Below are 27143 nucleotides of genomic sequence, written 5' to 3' on the forward strand. Positions count from 1 at the left end.
CTCGGGAGCACCGCGGGGCCTGCTCGCTCCCTGGGCAGGCGCGGCGGCCCTGGTGCTGTTCTCGGCTCGGCGGCGCCCGGCTCTGCCCCCGCCCCGAGGGCGCTCGGCCGGGCTGAGGGGCCGCTGCCGGCGGGACGCCCCGKCCCAGGCGGAACGGCGGCCGCTGACTGCGCTGACCGGGCCGGGGTGCTCGGGCCCGCCAGCGCCGGATACAGCCTGTGGCGTCCCGGAGGTGGCGGGGAGACGCTCCTTTGCCCGCGGCCTTTCCCGGCCTCGGTGCCCGTAATGTGTTTTCCTGGTTCCGTAGTTGTGATCCGAGAGGAAACCTCCTCGTGTGCTTAAATTTGGTTTCGTGGTTTAAACGTGGTCCTTTGCCGGTGAGCGCGCTGGCGTAGCTGTGATCCTTTGGTAGCTAATGCGCTGGTGTAGTGCAGTAAATAAACGAATGGACATGGACTTTTTGCTGGGGTGGTTTTGGAGAGGTTTTTTTTTTTCCTTTCCCGTAGAAAAGACTGCGTTGTGACTCTATCGGTGTAAAGTATTTGAGCTATATTTTTGAATTTTAATAAAGCTTGAAATGCAAAAATTAAGTTGATGAAGGTGGCATTTCAGTATGTTGCATCATCTCTAATTAGAGCTTCTCTAAGTAGTCTTAACAAGTTTGGTATGTTTGCTATAGTTTCTTGTGAACTTAATCCTCATGCAAGTTATCCTCATGCAGACTGGAATTTATTACCCTTCTATGAAACATGAGTGACCAGTAAACTTGCTAGTTTGGGTTTGTTGATCTGCTAACTCATGTAGATATTCCTGGCTTGCARGGGTATAAAGAGAAAAGTGACAGAACCTGTTGGCGTTTCAGTGGACTAAATGAAACAAGTTTTTGATTTTTAAAATTTGTTTTTGTTATCCCTATTTGTAAATGGACTGAGTTGCTCCAGAGACTTTCTGGTTTAGGGTGCTGGGGTTTTGTGTGTTCTGGTAGAAAACAGAATTTGCTAACAAATGGAAAATAGACAGCTTTACCTCTGATGTCTTGGTCCRGCACTTTCTGGGGAAGTGTGGTGACATAGTTGAGTGTTTGCAGGTTCATCTGGACAGTCAAAAGGAATAACAAATGACCAGAAGTAAAAACAARCTTTATTGCTTTTGCCTTTTTGCATATTGTCTTTTAGAGTGGAACTGTGAGCCACAGTGCTAAGAGGAGTTTGATCTATCCTGAGGAAATTGAGGGCTTTCGGTTTGGAGGTACAGGACTGTCAGGGCACAGTCCCATTTGAAACTGAGGCATTTCGTAGCTTTGGTGGTAGCTGCTGAATAACTGAGAGCATTCCSTTTTTTCTTTGTTTTTGCTTCTCCTTGTTGTGCTGTGTGTGGTGGTTATAGGCTTTGAGGTGGTGACATGTTGTGCAGAATTACAGTAATGGGCCCTAATTTCAGTGTCCAGGTGCTCCTGTGCCCCAATCCTTTGGGGCCTCAGCAGTCATTCCATTCCATTCCCTGCAGAATGGCAGGGCTGTAACAGCTCGGGTCTAACCCCTTCCAGGATGCACCTGCCTGCTTTGAAACRAACACCTGTCAGAATGGCATTTTCCGTTAAGATCCAAGTGAACTGGGAAGATTTGTGAAGGACATAACTTRATTTTTGTACAAATGAGATGCTGTGTGATAGTTTCAGATAAACTTGCTGTAGGCTGAGGGACTGACACCTCCTTATTGGTGATGCTTGTTGCARTACCTGCTCTGGGTTCTCTCTTGGAGCCTGTACCTGCTGATGTGTGTGTCAGGCTATTTCTTGCTTCTTTCAAAGTGGTACTTAGATTTAAATCTGGTTAAGGAGAATTCTGTCTGTAGCTGGGAACAATAATTTTCAGTTTAAGAAGGATACAGTTATATCTTCCTAAGTACCAATATTTTTGTGATGCTTTGTCTTAAAATTTTAAGTAGTAAGTCAAGATGTTGAGTTTATATATTAACTAGTTTTTTTTCCTACTTGAATAAACAATATACATAAATTGTAAAAAATCGTCTTTTCACATAAGTCAATTCTATGCAATTGTACAAAGAATTAACTCTTCAATGCTCTTCACACTGTGAGAAGAGCTATACAATTAATGTTTCTGTAGTGGAGAAATAAGTGACTAGAGAACTTATTTGAATAATTTTATTTTTAAACTAGGTTTCCTAAAATCATGGCTGTTCCCARTACAGTTTTGTGGAAGAAATTGTATGTGAAGATACCTATTTTCTAGTGATGAAATTTTGATATGATATATGAGTCTTTAAGGAAGCTTTAAAAATTATTTTTCTTAAAACTTTCCTGTTACTATTTAGACCTCTTTAAGGACTAYTAGATAAATGAAAAAATAGATAATTTTTAAAATTTTCTTTCATAGACAATGATTTGCAAGGAACAAATAGTTCAGGATCATTGGGTGGTCTTGATGTCCGTAGAAGAATCCCTATAAAGCTTATTTCAAAACAGACCAATAAAACCAAACCTGCACCTCGGACTCCAAGAAATATGAACAGGATGCCTTCGAAGACACAAGCTGGTGATGAAGGTAAATTAATATAAATTCCCTGTAGTGGTTAAGTGTATAAYTCTACAGAATTTTTTGAGACTTTATTCAGTCTTAAGAAACTCAAGAGTCTAGGGTTCTGTCCAAATGCAAAATAAGATTCAATTTTCCGAGTACTCATGCACTGTAGGGCTTCAKTAGTGCCCATTTCCAAAATAGGGTGTTTTACCATTTTGCTTCTACCTTACTGTAGAATCAGCTCAGCAGATTGGAAGTGCTATGGCATTATTTGATGATTTCAGTAAAAATGACCCATGATCTTAACAGCAGCTRGTGTCAATTGTGAAAGTGTTGTGGTTGGCTCGTGTCTTTCTTCTCTTTCTCTTTTCCACAGAAGAATTTGATTATAACAAAGAGGAGCGATACGAATGTAAAGGAGGTGAAATGTTTGGCAATCAGAGGAGATTTCCTGGACCCATCTTTTGGGACTATAAGGTAAAGTCATTAATCTTTGCCGGTGTATCATACCAGGCTGTAGGCAGTGTCTACCAATACTTTGTTAATTAAAAGTTTCTCAGTTATTTTTGTGTGGCTACAAATACATCCTCTACTTTTCCTGTTTGTGGTGTTCTTGCTTCCTTTTCAACTAATTCAGAAATAATATGTAAGTTGATGGTAATTGAAATTAGAAACTTTAGTGATGTTGGGGTTTGTTTTCTCACCTCCATCTCTGTTCTACCAGATAAACTTGCTGGGGGAAAAGGATGATACACCGGTCCATTTCTGTGATAAGTGTGGATTGCCTATCAAAATGTATGGACGCATGGTGAGTGGAATTAGCAGTTGAGGATGCAGCCATGTTTTTCCTTTAGGTAAAATTAGGTTTTACTGTGTCAGTATGAGGCTTCTACAGATTAYTGATTTCAACAGGCATTTGAATAAACAGAATAGTACCATGATGGATCTTGGGGTTTTCACTGCCCAAGTGTTTTTGTTCCATCTGTCTGACTGATTTTGCTTTAGCCCCTGATTTAATAAAGTGAGTCCTGAACAACATCATGAAGAGAAAAACATTCAAGTTCTGGAGTTTTGACCTTATACCACTGGGGTTTGAAAATAAGCTTTTTAACTCAATCRAGGATTTGCAGTGAAGTTAGAAAACACTGTTGAATTTTATGTCCCTTCAAAAATCCCTGAGATTAATKTAGATTTCTAAGTGTGATGTAACAGGCTTCATCATCTGACTTAATGACAGTTAATGCTTTTAAAACTTTCCTTCCTTGCCAGCAAGACAAGTGTAATCAGATTGTATATGCAGCTTCTGTGAATGTTCAGTGTTGGTATTAATGCAAGACTCAAACTTCTGCCARTGTTTTTTACCAACACTTAAAAACCTCCAAACAGCATTACCCCCCCAAAAAAAAACCCACACTCAACATTAACTGTTCTAGAAAGCTTCTGTGCAAAGATGCTGTAARTTGTTAACCATTGCTATGCTTGTTCACCTCATTGGTAACTTAGTTACTTTAATTATTATAAAYTGTGCACTGAAGGGAGGAACTGTATTCTGCAGAATGACATAGATATTTATACATGATATCTTAACAGCAATTTTTTATTTCTAGATACCTTGTAAGCATGTTTTCTGCTATGACTGTGCTATACTACATGAGAAAAAGGGAGACAAGATGTGTCCAGGGTAAGTTGTCTCAAGATTTGTTATTAAGGGAAATGTGACGAAGTAACTTAAATATTTTATTTCAGATACTGTATTARCATGGCTCTTACTTATGTACATTTAGCAGAGGAAGCAGAGTACACTGTACTTTCTAATTCTTTTTCCATATCTTTGTACTGTAAGGGATCAGTGTTTACTTTGTTGTTTTTGGGTAGATAACCTGTTATTGCTGTAATACGAAAAGGAGTAAACAGCAATTTAACTTAGTGAGAGTGACCCATTTTAAGTCTTAATGCAGAGAAGAAATAATGTGTGACAGAGAGGTGCTGCTTAGAAAATTTTACCTCATGAGATTTTTATGTTCTGTCATAGTTACATTTGGAGATTTAAAAACTAGGTAGACTTCAAAATCGGTGAAAAATTTCTTTCATTGCTACCATRGGGCAAAATTGTCAGTTCTAATTTGGCTAATTATGTTACCAAGAAAAAGATCGTGCTGAGCTCTCTGTGATAACATTAAATCAATATTCTGTTTTGATTTAGCTGTAATGAACCTGTGCAGCGAATTGAGCAGTGTGTACGAGGGTCTCTCTTCATGTGTAGCATTGTTCAAGGATGCAAGAGAACTTACCTGTCACAGAGGGACTTACAAGCTCACATCAACCACCGTCACATGAGAGCTGGGAAGCCTGTTACTCGTCCTCCCATTGAACCTGTACATCCTCCTATTGCCCCGCCGCCAGCCGAAATTCCCGAGCGTTTCATAATGCCCCCTGAGAAACATCACATGAGCCACATTCCGCCAAAGCAGCACATCATGATGCCACCGCCTCCTTTGCAGCATGTGCCCCATGAGCACTATAACCAGCCCCACGAGGACATCCGAGCTCCTCCTGCAGAGATGTCCATGGCTCCACCGCCACCCCGCCCGGTCAGTCAGGACACCTTCCGCATCTCAACGAGAAAACACAGCAACTTGATAACTGTCCCCATTCAGGATGACTCGAATTCAGGCGCTCGAGAACCACCTCCACCAGCGCCTGCACCTGCTCACCATCATCCTGAATACCAGGGGCAGCCAGTGGTATCACACCCTCATCATATTATGCCTCCCCAGCAGCACTATGCACCGCCCCCGCCGCCGCCTCCGCCCATCAGCCACCCGCTGCAGCACCCTCCGCAGGCGGCRGGCACCCCTCACATGGTGTACAGCCAGGCTCCTCCGCCTCCCATGACCTCTGCCCCTCCGCCCATAACCCCRCCACCCGGACACATCATTGCCCAGATGCCACCCTACATGAACCATCCTCCTCCAGGACCTCCCCCTCCTCAGCACGGAGGCCCACCTGTAAATGTAAATGCGCCCCCTCCACATCACTATAATCCCAACTCTTTGCCACAGTTCAGTGAAGATCAAGGAACTCTTAGTCCCCCTTTCACACAGCCTGGGGGAATGAGTCCAGGGATATGGCCAGCTCCAAGGGGACCGCCTCCRCCTCCAAGGATGCAGGGGCCTCCTGCTCAGGCCCCCCTTCCTGGACCACATCACCCTGATCAAGCCAGATACAGACCCTATTACCAATGATAGAAGCAACTCTATGAATAGAGAATGCCATGAAGAAGATAAAACTAAATACAACAGCCTTTTAATTAATTGTTTTGGGATTATTTTGTTGTGGTTTTTTAAAAATACTGTCATTTTGACTGTTAAGACATTTTGAGGTTTGAATCTTAAATGATTTTTAAGCCTTGGCCGTAGGACTCTTAACTTCAAATACTCTGTAGTGCTAAAATAAGTGGCTTAGTAGACCACAGTTGCATTTTAACAGAACTTCTGTTGCTAGTGTGGCTAAATAGTCCTAAGATGATCACTTGTAATATTATTTCCTGGAGAAAATGGACATGTGTTGTACCATTCTGAATATTGTTTTTGTTAAATACAGTGTTTTTGTTAACCTGTGTACAATAATTAAATTGAATATGGTTGTAAATGTGGTGAGTTTTTATATGAAGTTAACACACACTTAGTTTTGGGACACCATTTCAACACTAATAGTTTCCAAATAGCACTGTAGTGAAATATAAAAGGAACCTTAATATTTCTCTTACTGCCATTTACCATTACTCATAGTGATTTCAGGCTGTAATGAATTCTTGCCACTAGAAATCAGACGTGCAGAATTCTGCACTTACTACATTCCATTTTTTCTGTTTTTTAATTCATGCAACAAGATGAATCTATCAAAGATACAGCTTTGGGCATGACATGAAACCTTGTGGGTTTTATGTTTTTGTTTTTTTTTTTAAAGTTTGTTTTAAAGCTAGTTTTTATTTAGAAGGTTCTGTTTACATGTAAGCTACTCACTGGAGTTGAATTCAAACTACTGTGTTTACCTATGACTGTGTTTGTTTGGAAGTGGCTGTGAACTGGCTTGGCATGTCTGTGAAAAGCAGCTTCTTTTWGGTAGGGAAGTTATGTTTGCCTCTCACTTTATATAATGTGTACAGTAGGAAAACTTCCYGTTTGGATAATATGAAAGAAGTGGTGTGTAGTTAAAAGAAATAAAAAGGTACACATTATTTATGTGTTTTGATTTGTGATACAGGTTTAACTGAACAGACAGTAGTTAGTTGTTCTGCTTTTCTCAAAAAGTAGCAATATAAGCAGCTTTTGGGTCTGTTTTGGTCTAAAATTTATGTTTTATAAGAATACTTTCAAAGATAAATGTAAAATGARAAAGTTCTTTTTTAGTGCAGCTGGTAGCAGAAGCAGACACAAGACAGTACTGTCTGTTGATTGGAGCACTTATCTTTGCATTTCTGATCAGTATTTGCACTGAACCATTGTTTTTYCCAAATGCCACATTTCTGGCATTGGTGCTTTTAAATGGAGTTCTTTGGGTTTTTTCTAAAGTTTGTAGTTTCTTACTGTTCTCAAATAATCTGAGCCATCTTAAAGCCCCAGCGTTACTTTTTATTTTTGTAAACGTTCTTTTCCTGAATCATTAATGTTAAATTTATGAAAAGCTGTGGCAGTGCGACATTCCAAATTTTGTATTTTTATGTCTAAACTTTGTATTTTTAAATTGGTTCTTTAGATTTTCTCTATTCTTGGCTGCCATTGATTTCCTTGTGACCATAGCCAAATTTTTAGTCTGCCTTTCAAATAAATACTTCTTTAGACATGTGATACAAATGACCAGTGAGTGTCAAATGCTTCAAAATCTGCTTAGCTGTAACATACTTCTTTCTAAGAGAGAGTTATTTAGTTTGGTTGCTCTGAAAACTAAGTAATTTAAAATAAAATACAGTGGTGAAGAAAATGAAGCTGATTGTGATAGTGTGCTATGAAATGTGTGCTTGAAAATTTACTGTTTCTATACATGAAGGCAAAAATGGCTCTGCCAGTGTTCTTTTCTTTCAGTAACTAACAAACATGAGGAACTTYTAAGGACCCCTTCTGTCACTGTGAAGTAGACTGGGAGGAGACACATTTGTGTTCCAGCGCACGGCTTCATCTGGGAGGAAATCTGCATGTCTCATTCATGTTCTTTGACTCYACCAAGCCAAGCTCAGGCCCGACACACCTGTGTCACAGGGACTCTGAGGGCTCCAGGTACAGCTCACTGTACTCGGACACACACAGCTTCCTGCAGGAGGCCCGGGCATCCACCTCACCTCACCAGTGCTCTCTTCAGGAGAATTGGACATTCTGGAATGAGCTGCTACAGTCACATAATGAGGAAATAAGGCAACTCCTTCTGTCACGCTGGGTTGTTGAAGTAAGTCAGGTTGTGTACTTTCGTTATCTATTCTCCCGTCCCTTGACCCAGATGAAGAGTTCAAAATATTTCTGTGTCCAAAGCTATTCTTGAATTTACTGATAAAGTTTTTCTGAAAATGCTGAGGCAGGTGAATTGATTAAGGGAAAGTAAGAGTTTTTGCTCGATCAAGAARCACAAAAGGTGAATGTATCTCTATCATTGTCACTGTAGGCAATGTGTGAGAATCTTTTTTCTCTATATTTGAGAGAAAGGTGACCGTATGTCATATGGACAATGATGTATTACCCAGAAAATCAGTGAATCCCTTGAGTTGTTCAGYGACTGTGGACCCAAAGTCTGTGATAGAGAACTTCAAAATTAATCCTAGGCAGGACTTGGCTCCAATTTCTGTGTCGTCTTGTAAGAGGAAGACCTAAATGTATTTTTTTAATTATTAAATCGGGGATATAATATATGTGATTAAGGGCACCTACATGACGAAGGGCACTGTTGATATTTTCATATTTACAAAGTTTAAAAATGCTTCCATTGGTTGAAACCCTGTGTTAACTGTCTTTTAAATTTGTTAATGGRTTTGGAGTGTGGTTTAGGGTATTTTTTTCCCTTAGTTTGTTGATTGGGTTGTCTTTTTTTTAAAATACATGGTCTTTTATTGAGAGGTTACAAAATTAATGTATTGTATTTAATTGTGTAATTGATAGTTAGAAATGGTAAGATGTACTTGTGATTTCTTTGGATTTCTTCTGAAGTCTTGACTGTAAAGACAAACAYTTGAATTGATAAAGTTTATTTTCAATAAATATCCATGTCTGTGGCAGTGATCTTCCCGAGGCATTGCCAAGCAGATCTCAGGTTTTGAAGAGAACTCTGACATTTAAATTTGTCAACTATTGTAGGTTCCTCTAACAGTGTCACATAAGGAATGAAAAAGAGTATGATGACGGTTTGTGTTCACCATGGAATGGATGAAARAACACCGTCAGGTGGTCTGAAAACCTCTGTGCTTTAGAATCTTATCTCCTTACACTTTTCCATGATTCCATCTCTAACTTGGCTTGAAGGGTTGCCTGCAGTCCTACGTACTTTACAACCAGGGGACCAAATGTGTCCTATGAACTATATTTTCTGTTTGTGGTGGGCATTTTTTAATACTGTTAACATAAATACAGGTTACCTCTGTGTGATAAATGATATTTTTCATGCCTTTTAAAAAAGAATAACTTAAAATGCAGATTATTTTTTTAAATCTGGTCCAAGAAAATTRTAATACCTTACGGGATGGATTTTCCATGTCTTTTCACTTCCTGCTGTCAAAGACTGTCAAAATCTGTTAAAAACTGAAGTGGAAGTAACTCCCCAATTAACTAACTCCACTGTAAAATTTGCACTTACAGCAAGAGAGAAAAGCTATCTTCCCTTTAGATGGAAGTCAGGTGCTCTCAAAAACACCTTTGTGGATATGCTTTCCCTGTAGATCAAGTCTGAACACACCTTTCTCAAACTGTTTTTTGCTGTGTAAATTCGTGTCTGATTTTGAGTTGTTTCTCTCTGTGTGCATTGCTGGGCTGTTGACAAAAGCAGGCACAGGTTCACAGCAGAAGGTCCTGTCAAGCCTGGGAAACTGGAGGAGCACAGTGGATTGGAGCTGCAACGGAATATTCAATGTATGGGGTACAAGTTTTCGTATATATGACAGAGTTCAGTGCAGCAGAGAAATGTGCAAGGTTTGAATTAATTTTCACCCTGTTTACRTTTCTAAAGTAAATATCAGTGTTATACAAGTTGTATTTCCCTTTGTATTTATTTTGGTGTTAAAAACAATTCTTAGCAATTTATAAATTATCTTTATATAGTTATTGTGCCTTGAAAATGCTGAGCTTTTGCACTGTAGTCAGATATTTTACACTCACACCAGTTTGTTTGGGCAACGTGAGTGAAAATAATGAAGTTTAAATCTCCTTTTAGCCTTGACTTAGTCACAAAATACCAACTTTAGAAGGTTTTCCTACTTTGAATGGGATTTCCTTATTCTCTTAAGTATGCGGCATTAATTTGCTGGTGTTCTTTTTTTTTAAATTTATTTTCAGTGTAGACTCTTCATGAGTGCAAGAGATTAAAAGATTCAAAAAGGCAGCATATGTCCAGAAACCTGTGGGTGGAATAGCAGCAGGAAGCTGGTAAATTAGCTGTCATTATGAAACTTCAGTGAGTAATTTTGATAATACAATTCAAGTGATTCTCAAGTGCCAGTAGGACTCATTGTAGTACACTTCTGGTAATGGGAAGAGTGTTATTGTCTGCACATGGGCAAGAATGTTTCCATTTTTATCTAGTTTCAAAAAAGAACTTCAGTGTAACTGCTTTTAAAAAATCCCAAATGAATAAGTAGATGTAAATATGTGTCATTCAATACGACTTTTTTTTAGTTTTATTTGTGAAAACCAATGCTTGAACACAGCTCCAAGACCTATTTATGGTGAATTACTTCTTCCACTAAATAAAATCACRTAAATGCTGATGTTTGTTCCTCAATTTGTTCTTTGCCATTTCTGGCTCAGGTAAACTTTCAGGCATCTTCCTAGGAAGCAGAAGGGAGCAGGTGCATGAAAAGTGGGAAAACAARTTCTCCACATTCAGCACAGGGATGAGGAATAGAGAACTGTGAGTAACATTTCAGTAAAGTGCTTAAGGATACTTCTTCCTTAACAGGAACTTCGTTTGAAATTGAAAAAAATGCAAGTTTACATGTTATAATATCCTCTCTCCATTAAACCTAAGGTCTTGAATAAACACTTAATTTTTTGTTTTCATATTTCACACAGGCAATCTCTTCTGYGCCACAAAGTGATAACCAGGCTTGRGAGTGGGCTTGAGCATCGCTGGCTCTCTGGCTTCCCTGTTTTCCATTCCACTTGCTGGCTGTAAAATGCCTGCTATTTAGTTACAATGCATCTGCACTGTGCTAAAGGAAAGAGAGGCTCAGGATATGTGATGATGAATTAACACAATCCCTGTCAGCTCTCCAAAAAGAAYGCAGGTATGGAATGTGCTTTTTTGGTTAATTCTTGAGTAAAATACTGAAAAAGCAGTATATGGTAGTGCTCTAACTGAGTAGCAACAGCACCCAATGCAGGATGTTTAGAAACCTAAATAGCCTGGTTTCTGACRGTCCCTGTCTCAGAAATAAAGCAGTAAATCTGCATCACCACRGTATCCTGCAACATCAGGTCTGTTCTATGATCTGCATTGGGGTAAACTGCCCAGAAAAATGTTAGTATTGAAATAACAGAGTTGCAGAAATAACCAGCACCTGGAGGGGAAATCTCATAAAGCATCAGAAATATAATTGCTGGTGTCAACACTGAAAAATAAGGAGTAGGGTGATTTAAGAGCATGGCAAATAAGCAGTAGRGACATGTGACATGGGAGTGCAAAGCTCTCTGGCCAAGGCTGTCTATGTACCGTGTCCATTTAAGAAATGGTGAATAGTTTTGGAAGGGGGATTTATCCTCTGTGGCACTGTGCTGCGTCAGAAAAGTCATTAGTATTAGAATGAATTGTTCTGAGAAGTGCAATTTAGAAAAGAGTATTTTTTCTTAACCTGAAGCCTGTCAGCAATTCCTATATAGTTTTTGAAGGTGTTCCACCAGGTGCTGCACTTCATATATTGCTTTTATTTTATTATTGGCTGAGTTGGTATAGGTGCATGTGAGTACAGGACTGAAAAGAACTGAGTCAGACAGCTCAGATTACACTAATATGATGTAGTGTCATGATTTTCATAAACATGTTTAAACTTCATTTTAAAAGTAGTTTACTTTTTTTCTCCTYTTGTTCTAGCTGGAAAGGATCTTACCGTTGTAAAAATGGGGAATCCTCTTCTAATATCTTGCTCAAGTTCATTTTTTTCCCCTTACAGAACATTTTTTTTTTTATCTTGCATAACTTTTCCTCTCTCATAGGCTAAATCCCTGTATCTATTTCTCTGTTTGCCAGTCCTTAGATAAGGGCTCTTCATTTTACAAAGATCCTCATAGCAATTTTCTTCATTAACTGCTGTTTGACTTCATCTTTCTTGAACTAGAGAGCTCAGTCCTGAAGTTCAGAATGTTTAGAGTGAAATCTCCCCTGTGCATTGCACAGTAGYGTTGACATCACAGAATCTGAATTGGAAAAGTTGGAAGAGACCCACAAGGATCATGAAATCCRACTCCTGGCCTGCACAGCACCATCCCCAAGAGTCAGCCCATGTGCCCAAGAGCATTGTCCAAAYACTTCCAGAGCTTTGTCAGGCTGGCGCTGTGACCACTTCCCTGGGGAGCTGTTCCAGTGCCCAAACACCCGCTGGGGGAAAAAAAATCTTTTTCTAGTATCCAACCTAAACTTCTGGCAGMATTTCAGGCCATTCCCTTGAGTCCTGTGACTGGGCACCGCAAGGAAGAGATGAGTGTCTGCCCCTCTTCTTCCCTCAGGAAGTTGTAAGTTCAGTGAGGTCTMCCCCCAGTCTGGGCRATTCAGCCCGCCCACCTGACAGCTCCACACCCACAGCTYCCCCAGCCGAGTTCTGGGGCCAGCACATCTGTCCAAAGGCTGGGTCTCATTGCCCATGAGCTACCCTGGTGGTGCAGGGACAATTACAGTCACTGAAAACATTAACTAATGGTTCACTGTACATGTATGCCCTCTTGTGCACTTCACACAAGCTCAGTCCAAATCAATGAATCATGTTTTGATCTGAAAATCCTGTGTCTTTCTTGAACAATCTTCATAATTAGATACATTAATCACTATGTACACCATKCTCATGCTTGTGGCAGCAAGCTGAGAGCAAGTTAATAACTCAGTCTACTAAATATCTTACAAACCATCAAGAAAACTTTATACAAGTTATATACATGCTGAAGATAAARTATCAGTCCTAAGTATTACTCTGTGTCATACAATACAAGATTTCAAATATTTATAGATTCTCAAGTAACTGTACAGGTTGTCTACAAACTGGTACAAAATAAGAAAATCTGTGTGATTTTAGCCTCCATATATATACATAAATACATTTGTATATACAGAGACACAAAAGGACTAACAAGCCCATTCCAAAACCTGGAACATAACCCTATGTAGTAAATCCCCCTTAAGGTATTTAAAAGTATCCTTTTGTCTTCATGCTCATCACAGCATCCACATTCATCTTCTGTGACATTATGTTGCTGGAGGACATTATACTTAGGAAGTCTAAAACTTTGTTTCTGTTTGAATCTGTAGGGAATAAAGAGAATAAATTTCATATTCTGTAAGGAATAGCCAGGGTAGGTCATCTGGTGAACGATGTGTAAGTATTTGATCCTCTAAAATATTTTTATGGGAAGATTGGGGTTTGGCATTTTCTCCTTACAGGGTTGCCCAGTGCTGGATACCATCTGTCTCTCTAAATCTCTGATTTTAATTCCTATGTAAATCTCTGAAAGGCTGCATATGTCCCTTTTTTATCCTTGTCTCCAGACTCCCCTTATGCCCAAGACATTTAGATAAACTGGACTAATACTGATTTCTCTGCCCCAGGGGCATTCTACCAGTGACTTTGTCATGGAGGAKCTGTGGTGGACAGCTGAGGAGGCCAGGTGAAGCAGTCTTTGCCTGCCTTCCCTCCACTCAGTGCACACGGCCAGGCTTGTGAGCCGAGCCTTATCCCTCTTGCTCCCGTAAGGTTTTACCTTAAGTCAAATCCCATCAATAAGCTGTCTGAACACTTTGTGCTTGGGCTAACACAAGAGCTCAGGAATGAAGATGCTTTTGTTATCTGACCTGGCTGTTCTCACGAGCAGCTTTTTTAGCTGCATTTTCTATGGCTGGAGGGCCACASACAGAGCCTTACCGTGCAGTCCCGGCTGCGCAGTCCGTTCCTGGAGATGATGACACAGTCACCGTTTCTACCCTTCTCCTGCAACATGCACAAAAAATTATGGGTTAGGAAATGGATTGCTTCTCTTTTTTTCATTTTTCATTTTAAGAAGCTTTTGCTTTTAAAATCTGTGAAACATCTCTGGGAAGTTGACATGGAAGGAAGGAAGCTCTCACTTGTCAGCCCTTTATGACACCCACCACTGACCCATCTCTGGATCAGTGCAGAAGATCTGGACCAGTTTGACTAAGTGGGATTAGGCCATTTCCAGGTGTGCAGCATTCTGGGTCTGGTACATCCAAATGTACCAGATTTAATGTATGCAGAATCCTCTCTTGCTCTTGGAAAAAGAAAACTCCCAGAAAGGCCATCACCAAATCTGGCAGTTTATCCACACTGCTTTAGCACTCCTTTTGAAGGTAGGCAGGGCTGGAAAGGCTACACGCAAGAAGCATAAAATCTGCCTTTCAAAAGCCTCTGCAGCAAATGGAGCAGTGTGTGCCGTATGGGTGACCACAGAGGACTGCTGGTGGACAGGCAGGGATTTCACCCACGCTGTGTGCTTCCCAAGGATGTGACTTCAAGTGAAGTCCACAGCCAGACCATCCACCAGTGGAAATTATTCATTCCTTTCACTAGTGGTTTTCCACACGCCTGACTCAGTGGCCAGTCTTGCTCTTACCTTTGATTGCAGCCAGCTGAGTTTTACTAAATGCCTTTTTGAAAATAGTGACAGTGAAAATAGCACACACAGTTAYAGCTGCTGGGGGCCTGGCAGTACTGGAAAGGCACTAAAGTAAWGAAAAGATGAAGATTAGTGTTACCTCAGCAAGCTTTAATTTGGGRGAGCTGGCTATGTCCTTCTTCAGCAAAATATGTAAAACCGCATCATGAATGGTGAGGAAGAACATGGATGGCTTGATCTCCTCATCAAAAAATGCACTTCTCTCCAGTTTGTCCAGGAGGCCCTCTGTGAGGGAACAAAACAAAAGCATGAAGTGACCTGCAGACCTCAAAAAGAAAGAAATCATGTGTCCTGAGCGTGTCCACTGAGTGAACACAGGAGCTACTGGTATAATGCACTGTTTTATTTATTAGAGCAGATGACTTCCTCTTTACAGATGTCAAGAGGATGGAACATAAATGCCTATTAGTAGTTTCCTGCTCTGGAGGAAATTTGAGCCCCTTATTTAATGTCTAGCCCAGGGTGCAAATTGCAGGTCCTGCAGCCCAGAGCTGTACAGYGCAGCAGTGGCCATAGGTAAAAGGAGCTACCACACATGGTCCCTGCATTTTGGGGACAGCATGAGAGGGRCAGCACCTGCACTCAACTGGATCTGTTTGCTGTGCAAGATTGGAAGGTAAAACTGAGTAATCCTCCAGAGCCATACTCAGTGGTCAACAGGAGAGGCAGTGAGACAAGGCATCTGTGGTGATGGCAATGCAAAGGGAAGTACTCACCGTGTGCTCCAGCAATGTAAATGTCAATGTCGAGCCGGACAAATTCTTTCAAAGTCTGTTGAACCAGAAGGAGGCACCATTTAGATACTGCTGGGTATGCTGATAACCATTATTGTGCTCAGCCACARCAAACATACCAAGCACTCTAAGATATTCAAGATTTATGATGGTAAGTGGCTCTAGACTCATACTCTGTTGCACCTAGAGACAGGGTAGTCCCTTCACATGGCTGCAGACAGGGATGGCCAAGCCTTTTGAAAAGAGGCAGTATTGAAAGTGTTTAGCTCACAGAGAAGTAGGTGATCTTTCATAAGTTGTATGGCATTATTGTATCTACATGATGAAACTTTAAAAAAAATACTTCAAAATCTTTTGAGGAGATTTTTATATCGGGAGCTGGAGCAGAACTACAGAACTGTCATGGTGGGTCTTTAGTTCCTATGGAAATGGATTTACACACCCTCTGTGTTTCTAGATAGTTAACTGTAGCTGCTACTGTTTGAAAATGTTGTGCCTTTTGCTTTGTTCAAGGTCATCGGGGAAGCAAGGGCAGGAGCAGAAATGGAACTCCAATATTTCAACTTCAGCTGGGTGTTTAAAACCATATTTCATATCTACATTTCTGTAAAGCTTCCCAAAGTCTTACCAGGTGAAGAAAAGGTACCATGGCAAACATTTTACTTCCAAGCCAATTTATATTGATTATTTAAATCATTTCCTAAACATTTTCTATGGAAAATGTACATTCAACTTCACATAAACTCAAAGTTTGCCACTGGCCTTCCAGTCCACATAAGAGTGCCTTTAAGAAGCAGACTAGAAACAYAGAATAAAATCATAGAATGGTCTTACTTGGAAAGGACCTGAGAGATCATCTTGTTCCAAAGCCCTGCCATGGACAGGGACACTTTACACTGGAGCAGGTTGCTCAGAACATCATTCAACTCACCATTGAACAGTTTCAGGGATGGAGCATCCACAGCTTCTCTGGGCAGCCTGTTCCAGTATTTCAGCACCCTCACAGCAAAAAATTTATTCCAATCTAGACCTGCCCTCTTTCAGTTTAAAGCCAGTGCCCCTTGTCCTGTCATATATGCCATGCAAGAATCCCGCTCCATGCGTTTTTATAAGCTCATTTTGAGTATGGAAAGGCCATACAGAAATCTCCTCATAGCCTTTTCTTCTCTAGGCTGAACAACTCCAACTGTCTCAGCCTTTCCTCATAGGTGAGATGCTCCAGCCCTCTGATCATTTCCATGGCTCTTGTCTGGACCTGCTCTAAGATGTCTGTGTCTTTCCCCTGCTGGGGACTCTGTACACAGTACTTCAGGTGAGATTTCATGAGAGTGGAGTTGAATCTGTCTTGAGAGTGGGGAAGAATCACCTCTCTTGACTTKCTGCTCACACTTCTTTTTATGCAGCCCAGGATATGATTGGCTTTCTGGCCTGTGAGTGCACATTGCTGGGTCATGTTCAATTTTYCCCTGTCTCCTCCTCTGCAGGACTGCTCTCAATCCATTTATTCCCCAGCCTGTATTGATACTGGSGATTGCCCTGATCCACGTGCAGCACTTTGCACTTGGCCTTGTTGAACTCCAGGAGGTTCAGATGGGCCCACTCCTCAAGCCTGTCCAGGTCCCTTTGGGCACCATCTCTTTCTTCACAGTATCCCCCAAGTCTAACTACATCTGGTTTTTTTTCATGTGATTGCTGTTTGTCTTGTGAATTGTGATTACCTTTCGGAGGACTGTCATGGCAGAAAAATCGAGGAAGGACACTGATGAGAAATCCAGAATGATGCTGTGGATGTTGACCTGGGGCACAGTGATGCCTGGCGGGAGGTCAGTRCCCCAGTTGATCCGAATGGGCAAGTCCGTCATGATGGTGGGCTGGTCCAGCTCCTCTATCTTGTTGTTGTCTAATTCTTCCTCTGACTCGTACATTTGGTTGGCCATGCAAATCAAGCCTTTCTGTGTTGACAGAGAAAAGTGTCATAATTAGGACTCTTCTTTCAGATCCAGCCTGGTAATGGTACTTCTTCCACAAGGGCAAGAGTAGTGGCAATGMAAAACTGATCTTCCCATGAGACAGAACAGGACCCATCTGGAAAATTCTGTCTCTCCCTTGTCTAGAGAAGTCTGGAAATTATTTAATCATCATCATAATCACTTAATGATAGCTTTTTATTGTTCCCTGAAGTCAGTTGTCAGATACAGTATTTACTAATAATTTAATTCAGTAATTTTGGAACAGGTCAACAAAAGGCATGTAGGATTTGAGCCTGGAGAAAACCAGCTTTCTCTTACTGTTAATGCAGAATTATATTATATCAGATATATTATATTATATTATATCAGATCTGTGGGATCTGATCCTGCCATTTGATGTCAAACAAAGCTCCACTGGACACATACAAGCTCTGCCCATGGCAAATCTGTTGGTCTCTAACTGCGAGAGCCATTTAAAGTCTTATTTTTTAAATGTATGTCATGAAGTGGCAACTTGGGGAATAGTGTATCTAATTATGAAGAGAGGCTMTGAGGCCCTTCTCTGCCATGTAAAGCCAGGGAGCTTCGTTGCTTGACTCGCCCCAACTCCTAGGGGGTTGCCTTACATACCGGTGTCACTTGCAGCTCTCCTTTCTTCAGCATCTTCCTRATCTTCCTCAGGGCTTTATTGCGTTTTCTCAGGACTCTCAGTGGGTTGAAGCCAACCTGCAAAAACAGCACTATGAATAATTTAAAAAAGATCACCTCAGTGGCATTGGGGGAAGGACAAAGCATCTCATGTGGTTTTTCTTTGCCGTCCTAATAACCATAGTTTGAACTTGATGCTGTCTACCACTTTTCACAAATTCAAACAAGGGCTCTTTCTAGGTTGGAAGGATGTCTGCAGGAATGGTTACAAAYGAGGCTGGGCTATGTGTACAGCTTTGGGACACCAGCATGGACAGCATTRTAGCAGTGACAATGCTGTGAGTAATATAAATGCTAATCAAATAAAATAATTTCCCTTTACATTTTCTGTGTTTGCACTMTTTTCTTCCTTTTATATTACCTGTTTTTGCACTACTTTTTTTCTTAAAATATGTATTGTTATGGTATAAATATGGTATAAACATTGCTATGGTGTAAGGTCAGCACGAGTCAGGCTGTTCTTTTTCTCTGAGGTGTGTATATATATGTTATATATACAGTATTACAGCAGAGGCATCAATATCTGTATAATTAATGAAAATTCACCCTTGAACTGTGGACTGACCGCATATGTAGTAATTATTGCAAAACTGTATTCACCTTAATGTGTGCAATTCATAAGTTCAGAACGATAGCTCTAGAGACTTACGGCAGTGATGAGTTTCTCTCTGAAGAATTCAATATTAGCAAAGAAGATTGGAGAGGAGCATCTGAAAATCTTCACTCCCTCTGGCTCATAGATCTGTAAAATGAAGCCAAAGTGTCAGTAGCAATATTTGAATGTATGCAAGTGCAACAGGTGATAAAAGAAACAAGACATTTCTTACATCAGTGTAATCCTTCCTGTTTCTGTAGATGTTACTTCTCCCAACATTGGCCAAAACAGTGCAGCTTGGACTGTGAACAAACATGCACACAATTATTGGTGCCCCACATCAAAACTTAGAGGATGGGAAGGATCAAGTAAAACAGTCTCAGGTGTGGTGGCAGACTGGAGCAAGTCCCAYATCCAGCCTGTGTTTTTCCACACGTGGCTGCTGAACAGACCAAGGCACGAGGCTGTTGCCCTTCTCTGTACAGAGGGAGTATCTTATAACAAGAGGCCCTGGGATGTCATTGCATTCAACAAGTACTCACATCTGGGAGCGGATCACCACCGTCAGCAGCTGGAATGCCACAGCTGCTGCTAGTCCAATGTCCAGGCCAAGAATGACGGCAGCTAAGAAAGTCACCACCCATATGACCTGTAACGAGCCAGTGGATGGCAACATTATGGGCATGTTGAGAACCTGGGCCATGAGCTCGGGGTGGGAGCAGGAACAGATCTCAGATCTGGTTCAGAATATCCATCTGCTTTTGGTGAGGTTTTTTCTCTTGTAAAATGGAGCCAGAGTCACCAATTTCTAGGGAGTGTTTCTAGGAATGACAATTTCTACACAATGAAGGCTTAAAATGGGATAAGTAAGTGGTTCACTGAATGCTCAGTGAAAATCCAGCAGCAAAGCAAGATTAGAAGCAAATCAGAATTCTGGTAAAGCTGAGAGTTGTAAATGTGCAAATACAAATKGCTATGAATGTACATGACTTATAAATGACTAGATAATATTGAAGAACTATTAGCCACAGAGCTCAAAACATTTTCATGGGGCAAGTAACTGTTTGATGGCTGGGAAAACTGAGGCCTGGAACCATTTGTGAGCCTAAATTTTCTGAGAGGTAACCAGCCCTGCCCTCTAGCCACGAGCTTTACCATTTAGAGTAAACCTTTCCAATCACAATTGTTRTTTGTTTTTGCTGTGTATTTTCCATATAACACATTTTGTGATTGAGAGAAAATGTCCCTGAATACTTAGTCAATACAATAGATGTTTAGATATTTTCTGTTATTTAGGCATTTTCTGTAACTGCCTTCAATATTTGACTTTATATAATGCACTATTTTAATAGATTTTGATGAAATGGAAGAAAATGGAGTTAAGAGTGAGAATAAATTCAGAATGGGTGGACCAAAATGGAAGACATAAGCAAGGGGTATACCAGTAAAAAAGGCATGTCACTATTCACTATTGTATTTTCTGTTTAGTGAAGTAAAACAGATATATGAAAAAATAAAATTTGCATAATACATTACTTTTTCAGAGCACTTAGCTCCTGATGMATGTGAGACTCAACTTACACAGTCATACTTGTCCTTCCTCCATAGGATGCCTACTTCCTTGAACTGCATGAGCATTCCTTTCAAGTTGCCAAGAGCCAAAGATGCAAGRACTGACTGTCAAAAAGATCAAAATGTGTTCCATGTTTAAGCAAAGAAAATGTTGAGCATTAAGAATTAAAAGATCATACAAATAAGGCCAAAGTGAAGCTTAAAGGCCAGGGAGCTGTTCCCAGCATAGCACTGCTGTGGAACCTCCCCAGCCATTGGCTGAACACATTGGCTCCAAATTCACAGTGCTCTGACTTGAGGCTGTAAATCCCACTTATTCTTGGCACCTGAAAACTGGTGCTGTGGCTTTTGGTGTCTGGGTACTTGTGTTCCCTTTGAGGGACCAGATGTAATGGTCCTCTCTGGCATAATGCAGGAAGAAGAATCAAACTTTTCAAACCCCCTTTGGCTCCCACTGAAGTCTGTGAACACTCACAACGACTCCKAGAGCAGCCCTGTCTTTGGGAAGCAGGAGGAAGTGTTAGATGAAGCCTGTGAATACCTTCTGTAATGGTGCCAGGAGAAACCCAATGGCCAAGATGACAACCAAGACAATGACAGATGAGATAATTCCAGCAATCTGCATGGGAGAACAATTCCACAGTGAGTAAGTGCCCACAGGCATTAGTTAGGAAAAAAAAGAGCTGCCTTTAATTAAATGCCATCATGACCTGTTGTCTTCCTCACCTGTGTTTTGCCTCCTGTGCTCTCCTGCACACCTGATCTTGACAGAGCAGTGCTGGAGGCAAATCCCTTGAATGATCCACCAACTATATTACCCAGCCCAAAAGCAATTAGTTCCTGAAATAAGAATAAAACGGATTTTTCTTAAAAGTTGGTTCATGACAGTTATTCACAAAGCAAAGCTCTCCTAAAATTACTTATTTCCCACTGATAAATGCAGAATGTTAATCTCTGTGTTATTTGCCTACCTGGTTGCCATCTATTGGGTAGTCATGCTTGATGGAATACACTTTAGCCACAGAGAAGGCTACTGCAAACCCAACAATTGCGATGGAAATGCCGTCCCCAATAGTGTTCTGGAGGATGCCTACATCAGGAGCAACCGGYGCTTGAAACCTGAAAGACAAAAAACTCTACTCATTGAGGATATGCCTAAGGGTCTTTTGYGGGTCCAGGGAGAATTCCTCTCTGGACATTTTTTCCATTCTTTTTTCTTTCAGTGAACTGAAATCTGAGGAAAGGAGACTCTTGAGCAGAAATAGGTGTTCCTCTGCAAACTTTACCTACTAACACCCCTGGGGCTACAGCGACCACCCAAGACTCACTCTGCTGTCCTGGTAAATGTCTTCCTCCCTCGTTTTAACTTAACATGTGCTTCCTGATTCTTTTTGCCAAAATTCTGGCATAGCTGGATAAAGTCTATATATAGATATATACTTTATATGTGGTTAAATAATCTTTATGTGGATATAGTCCTGGACGGGCAGACATTGAGGCCTCTGGAGGATAATGGTGCCTGAGGAGATGCTGGTGGCCGGTCATGGGACCAGGGAGGGGAATTGTGTAGGGTCCTGGTGGATTCCCAGGGCTGGTGGTGCCTGCTGGACTGGGCATGTATTGTGAGGGAAACTGAAGGGTTCAGGAGTGAGTACTTTGAGAAAAAGGACAAACAAAATCCTTCTGCTCAACAGCTGTCTTAGAAAGAGAAGGACACTATTATTTCATGTCTCAGTGTATTCCTTCATGAGTGGGAGATGTGCTCTAATGAGTATTTTGTATTATTGAAAGTGTGTCATATCTACTGAAAGAAGATAAAGCAGATAATTTTAGTCAGAAACACAGCTGAACTCATTTAACATTGCCAAACTAGACAGAATGGTTTGCTCCATTGGTGAATTGTAAGTCAATCACTTACCCTTCCTCTAGTTTTCCGACGACAGCTACATTAAATTTTTCTTCAAAATTGACAAAATGGGAAATCAGTGCTGCTAAGACTGTCTGAAAGATAACAAGCCACACCTCCATTAGGCACCTTCAAGCAAGAGTGTGAAGAATCTATTAAACATCATTACCTTCCTTCTCTCACACGCCCTCCAGCCTCATCACTAGTGGTAGAATTATGCCCCAAGTATGCACATTCCTTTGCTGTTCAGATGTCATTCCTAAATGACCTTACAGGTTTGGGTTTATACTCATAAATCACACAGATTATAACAGAATATCTTACTAACAACAGAGACTCTCCCACCCAGCAAATCAGGTATGTTCTAACAAGGTACTGGAATGACTCCGGGGGAAAAGAAGTGCTACTTGCATCTATACAACTTCCTCCTGGCTTTTAGAAGCTTGCTGCCCCTGTGTGGCTTCCTCYACCCCTCTGCTGCTCAGTGGGCAAACCTTCTGCTGCTGGAGGGCAAAATAATTTTGTGTGTGGCCACAGATGTCCAGGACTTCAGTGGCTGTTGCAGGTGTGGTGCAGAGRGGCCTCAGCTGTGACCCTGCAGCTGGCTGCTGTCAGAGCCAATTTTGTCCAAGGAAAAGAAATTGTAGTTTATAACAGCACAGATATGTTCAGTTAAGAATAGCTAAGTAGAGGTAAAGCATCTCACAACAGGTCCTGAATGCTGTCAAATTTTCCTTATAGGTGAGATGATAACATCTCATTTAATGGATAGCAGGAGAAGAAATAGTTAAAACTCTGCTTCCCATGTCATAACATGGAACAATTGCAAAATTAAAGGAAGTGACTCACCACAAGGAGTTCAATCGGGATGGGAGTTGGTAACTTTTCCTTGTATCGATCGTTCATTTCTTTTACCACGAACACGATAAGCAAGACAACCAGGGATGTGACCAGGTCAGCAATGTTTGTTTCTGTGATCTGGCTGAAAATGCTCTCCAAGGTCTGCAGAATAAGGAAGAAACACGTAGTGCTTTAGCAACAGAAGTGCCCTGGCACAGCCACACTATCCCTTCCAGAAGAACTTGTATCTGAGTGGCTCTAAGGAGGATGTTGGTGGGGATTTATTCCCTGTGGACTGCAAGCCCCCATGAATGTATGTGCATCTGCCATATGATGAAAGCATCTGCAAAAGACCTTGTTCACTAACTTGTGACCCACTCCKCCTGATTTTCCCCTGAGGGAGGGTTGGAGCAAGAGGCATGTGTSTGATAGGAAATGTGAGCAATGGCATTGCTGGCCAGGTGCCTCTCCACCACTTCTTCCCTGCCCTTCTTCTCTCTCCTTTCTCATCCAACCCCCCTCACAGAGTCATATGCAAATTAAATATGTATAATATCAGTCCAGTAAAAATGAATAATTAAATGCTTAAGGCAGAGTTGAATGCTTAATTGAAATACACCAACACAAAATAGTAAATATTATCTAATTAGCCAATGGGTGTAACTTGGTGATTGGAAAGAAATTTAAAGATTGGTCAAATACTAATAACATATCTCTTTAGTTTTTCTCTCATTTTTTCCACCTGCTTGGCAGTTTTTATGCTGAGTTCTGTTATTATTGCCTTGTGATACACAGTCAGAAATACATCACTGTTACATCAATAGCATTAGCAAATAATTAACACCTAGCACTTACATAGATGATGCTAAATGGTTTATTAAATCCGGGTACAGGTAGCTGAAGCATGAATTTMAGCTGAGATACCACAACATGGATAGCTGCAGCAGTCGTAAAACCACTGATTAATGATTGTGATAGATAAATAACAATGAATCCAAACTGGAAAATTCCCAGAAGCAACTGAAACACAAAATGAGCAGAGGTCAGTGGGATCCATTTGTGTTTTTAAGCATCTCTGAAAGACAGCCATATTTAATGAAAGCAAAGATTTTCACCTAATYGCATTCATCCAGAGATTAAGTGTGCACCATACTTGCAATAAAAGTTGAGATTTAGCAGCAGAGGGCATAATGCTAGTAAGAGAAATTGCTAGAGCAGTTGAAAACCATTCCTTATTTTATAGCTAAAATAAATATCCTTATTTTCAGGGTTTTCAGTGCCTGTATTATCACATGGTACAAGTGTTTCACAAGGCACAAATATATTAGTGTGTTAGGAAAGGAGGGACTGTAGGAATTCTTTATTAGGAAGTAAGGATAAATTGAGGTTTTTAAAAAGACAAATCCAAATATTTTACAATTGCAAAGCAGAGCTTTTATTCCCCTTGGTGCATCTGCATCATTCACATTACTTTCACAGCTTTCTTCCTATGCAGCAGATTGTTTTTTACTAGGTAGGTGTAGGTTGCAGCTGTGTGGGCCGAGGGCTGTGGCCTGTGCAACACCAAGGATTTCACAGCAGGTGTGAGTGCCTGGTCACTGGAGGGAACAGAGGTCTCCTAATCAGTGAGCCAAGATTGGTTACATGGAAAGTGGAAGAGGATTACTTTGGTGACTACAGCAGCAGAAACAGAGAAGAAGGCCAGGCCACCACCCATCTCTTCATGTAGGTGCGTGCAGATGTACATGGGCAAACACACAGATGTTCACCAACCTGAACAACCCCAGAAAGGAAGGTCACAGATGCAGCCACCATCACTCTCTCATCATTTATTGCCGACATATTTGTGGAAGTGCCATTTCCAGTGCTGTCATCCGGGACCAGCCGGGTSACGACTCCTCCCACCATCAGGCTCAGGACGGGGAAGGGACCTGAGCAGCACAAGGCACTTGTTAAAAGATCTGAAGGAGCAGCATGTTCTTCTTCATCAGCGAGGAGGGTAAGTGGTGCACCTGAACTCACCCACTGAGATATGTCTGGATGTGCCAAAGATAAAATAGACCAGGACAGGGAAAAATGCTGCATAGAGTCCATAGCCGGGGGGAACGTTCACCAGCAAAGCAAAGGCCAGACCTGTAAAGACAGGTGCTGAGTGTGTTGCAGGCTGCAGCCAGCAGTGCCCTGGCACCTGGCTTGGCAGGCTGTGTCAGGACACACGTTTCCCAAAAGTACCTTGCAGCACAGCCACGAGCCCCGTGTTGATGCCGGAGATGATGTCACTCAGGACCCACTCCCTGAAGCGGTACGCTGGCAGCCAGGAAACAATTGGAAACAAACCCGAAACAATTTTTTTGACCCTTTGTGGGGAACAGCTGTAAGGGCACAAGGGGACAGAATTCCATCAGTGAACAGCTTGRTTGAATCACAGCCTGTTTCAGAGAGCTGAGGAAGGGGAAAGGATGCAAGTTCTGGCTGCCAGAAGTCAAAATCTCRCCCAAACACAGCCCTGATCAACCTGCACTGCCATCTGTGCTTCAAGGTGTATCCAGAAACCTTCACAGGTCCTTTCCAACCCAAATTCTCATAGAACTATAGAATGGCTTGAGTTGGAAAGGACCCTTAATGGCCATCTAATCCAGCCCCTGACCCCAGTAAGCAGGAATGCCACCCACTAGGTCAGGTTTCTCAGAGCCCTGCCCAATCTGACTTTGAACRTTTCCAGGGACAGGGTATCCCCCACCTCTCTTGGCAACCTATGCCAGTGCCTCACCACCCTCATCATAAAAAATTTCTTCCTTATATSCAATCCAAATCTACCCTCTTTTAGTTTAAAACCATCATCCCTTGTCCTGCTGCAACAGCCCATGGTAAAAATCTTGATTTTGTCTTTCTTATAAGATCCGTTTAAGTACTGAAAGGGTGCAGTAAGATCTTCCCAGAGTCTGTGCTGCCAGGGGTCTAGAAAAAGAGAAGCTACCTTAGATACAACTGTAGGAAGATTTTTAAGGGTGACAGCAGTCGAAATACATTAGAAAAAATTGACATTWAATTTAGTAATTGAATTTTCACTTGCTATGTTGGAATGGGAGATGGGTATTATCAGAATGGAGTTCATGCTGTCCAAGAGCAGTCAGGACTGTTTCTAGATCTACATTTAAAAAAAAAATAAAAACTCCTTACCTAAAATAGAGTTTCAGGTGATCCCAAAAGGTTTTATGGTATCTGTGCAATTTCTCATGCTCTTCATTGAATGCATTCTCCGAGTACACAGGTCTGGCTATAACGTAATGGTTACCCACAGGCTCAACCATTTCTCCTGAAATGTCAGGCTACGATGGTGACTTGTGTGTGCTCCTCTCTGCCCCAAGCCCTTAAAAACCTGAAACGAAGAACAGGGTTAGTTCTCTATGTACTATGGGACAGGTAGCCACAGCATAGCTGAGTGAGCTCCAAACTGAGCGTTACCACCTTTGAAGTTCAAAAGAGGGATGACTGAGACACCCACTTCACTTTGCCAAGGTGATCTCCTGCCCTGCTCCTCCTCCCACTGCAGAGCAGTGTTCCACTGGAGCATGAAGTATTTCTAAAGATGCAGCCAAAAAGTGGACAAGATGGTTTTTGAGTTAATTTGTCTCTSAGTCAGCCGTGTACAACCAAAACTTCCTCCCTCAAAGGAGATTAATTTCCTAAAGAACAAACAAGCAGATCCCAAGCAGTTTCTCTTTGTGGCATTGCTGGAAGGTCTGGGAGCTCGCTGAAACCCACTAAGACATGAGGGGAAAAGCAGAGCCAAGGCGGGGCTCAGCCACCCTCTGTTGGATTCAGAGACAAGGCTGAATATTTTGGCTTGGATATGTGTGACAAGAAGATCAGTAGTAAAAAAAGTATGGCACTGCTTGTTAAGTTCTTTATAAGATTGATTTCTATGGATTGTATGGACTGCTTCTCCTTGTTTCATGTTCACAAAGAGTTGTTGCAAAGTTTTACTTAAGTACTGCCGCTTCCCAGCTTACATTTGCATGTTTGTGCTGAATAGAAACCGTCCTCAGTCACTCCAGAAATGTCCCCCGGAGCCCACATTACACATGAGGATGAATCTGCTCGTCATTCACTTCCGTCAATACCACTGGGTATTTTGCAGCAATWAATTGATGCCATCACTCTCCTGCCCATGGTGCTGTTACGT

The 27143-nt window shown here is 41.4% G+C and overlaps 2 protein-coding genes across 3 annotated transcripts in view; one reads left to right on the forward strand and one right to left on the reverse strand.

The window, feature by feature from the left end:
* CBLL1 (Cbl proto-oncogene like 1) overlaps nt 1-10643 on the forward strand; it is a 10837-nt gene extending 194 nt beyond the window's left edge. The window contains exons 2-6 of one of the 2 annotated variants that reach the window (XM_057364538.1): nt 2397-2564; nt 2917-3017; nt 3265-3348; nt 4148-4221; nt 4744-10643. In XM_057364538.1, the coding sequence (XP_057220521.1) occupies nt 2397-2564; nt 2917-3017; nt 3265-3348; nt 4148-4221; nt 4744-5785 (1469 nt within the window). In that variant the 3' untranslated portion in view covers nt 5786-10643. The remainder of the gene's footprint in view (nt 1-2396; nt 2565-2916; nt 3018-3264; nt 3349-4147; nt 4222-4743) is intronic. The other variant, XM_057364539.1, reaches the window with a different exon arrangement.
* Nucleotides 10644-13220: 2577 nt separating this feature from the next.
* SLC26A3 (solute carrier family 26 member 3) lies at nt 13221-26268 on the reverse strand. Its single transcript, XM_057364465.1, has 20 exons — nt 26138-26268; nt 25190-25329; nt 24980-25090; nt 24731-24888; nt 23813-23977; nt 22967-23119; nt 22130-22212; nt 21183-21330; nt 20938-21051; nt 20753-20830; nt 20221-20316; nt 19182-19288; nt 18872-18941; nt 18694-18786; nt 17967-18062; nt 17085-17318; nt 15349-15403; nt 14712-14857; nt 13861-13926; nt 13221-13244 (listed from the first exon to the last, which is right to left on the reverse strand). The coding sequence occupies exons 1-20, from the start codon at nt 26266-26268 to the stop codon at nt 13221-13223; spliced, it is 2268 nt and encodes a 755-aa protein (XP_057220448.1).
* Between the last annotated feature and the right edge of the window lie 875 nt (nt 26269-27143).

The sequence above is a fragment of the Malurus melanocephalus genome, unplaced genomic scaffold (genome assembly GCF_030028575.1).
Source record: "Malurus melanocephalus ecotype Western Australia unplaced genomic scaffold, MMel_1.1 scaffold_39, whole genome shotgun sequence".
Classification (NCBI taxonomy): Eukaryota; Metazoa; Chordata; class Aves; order Passeriformes; family Maluridae; genus Malurus; species Malurus melanocephalus.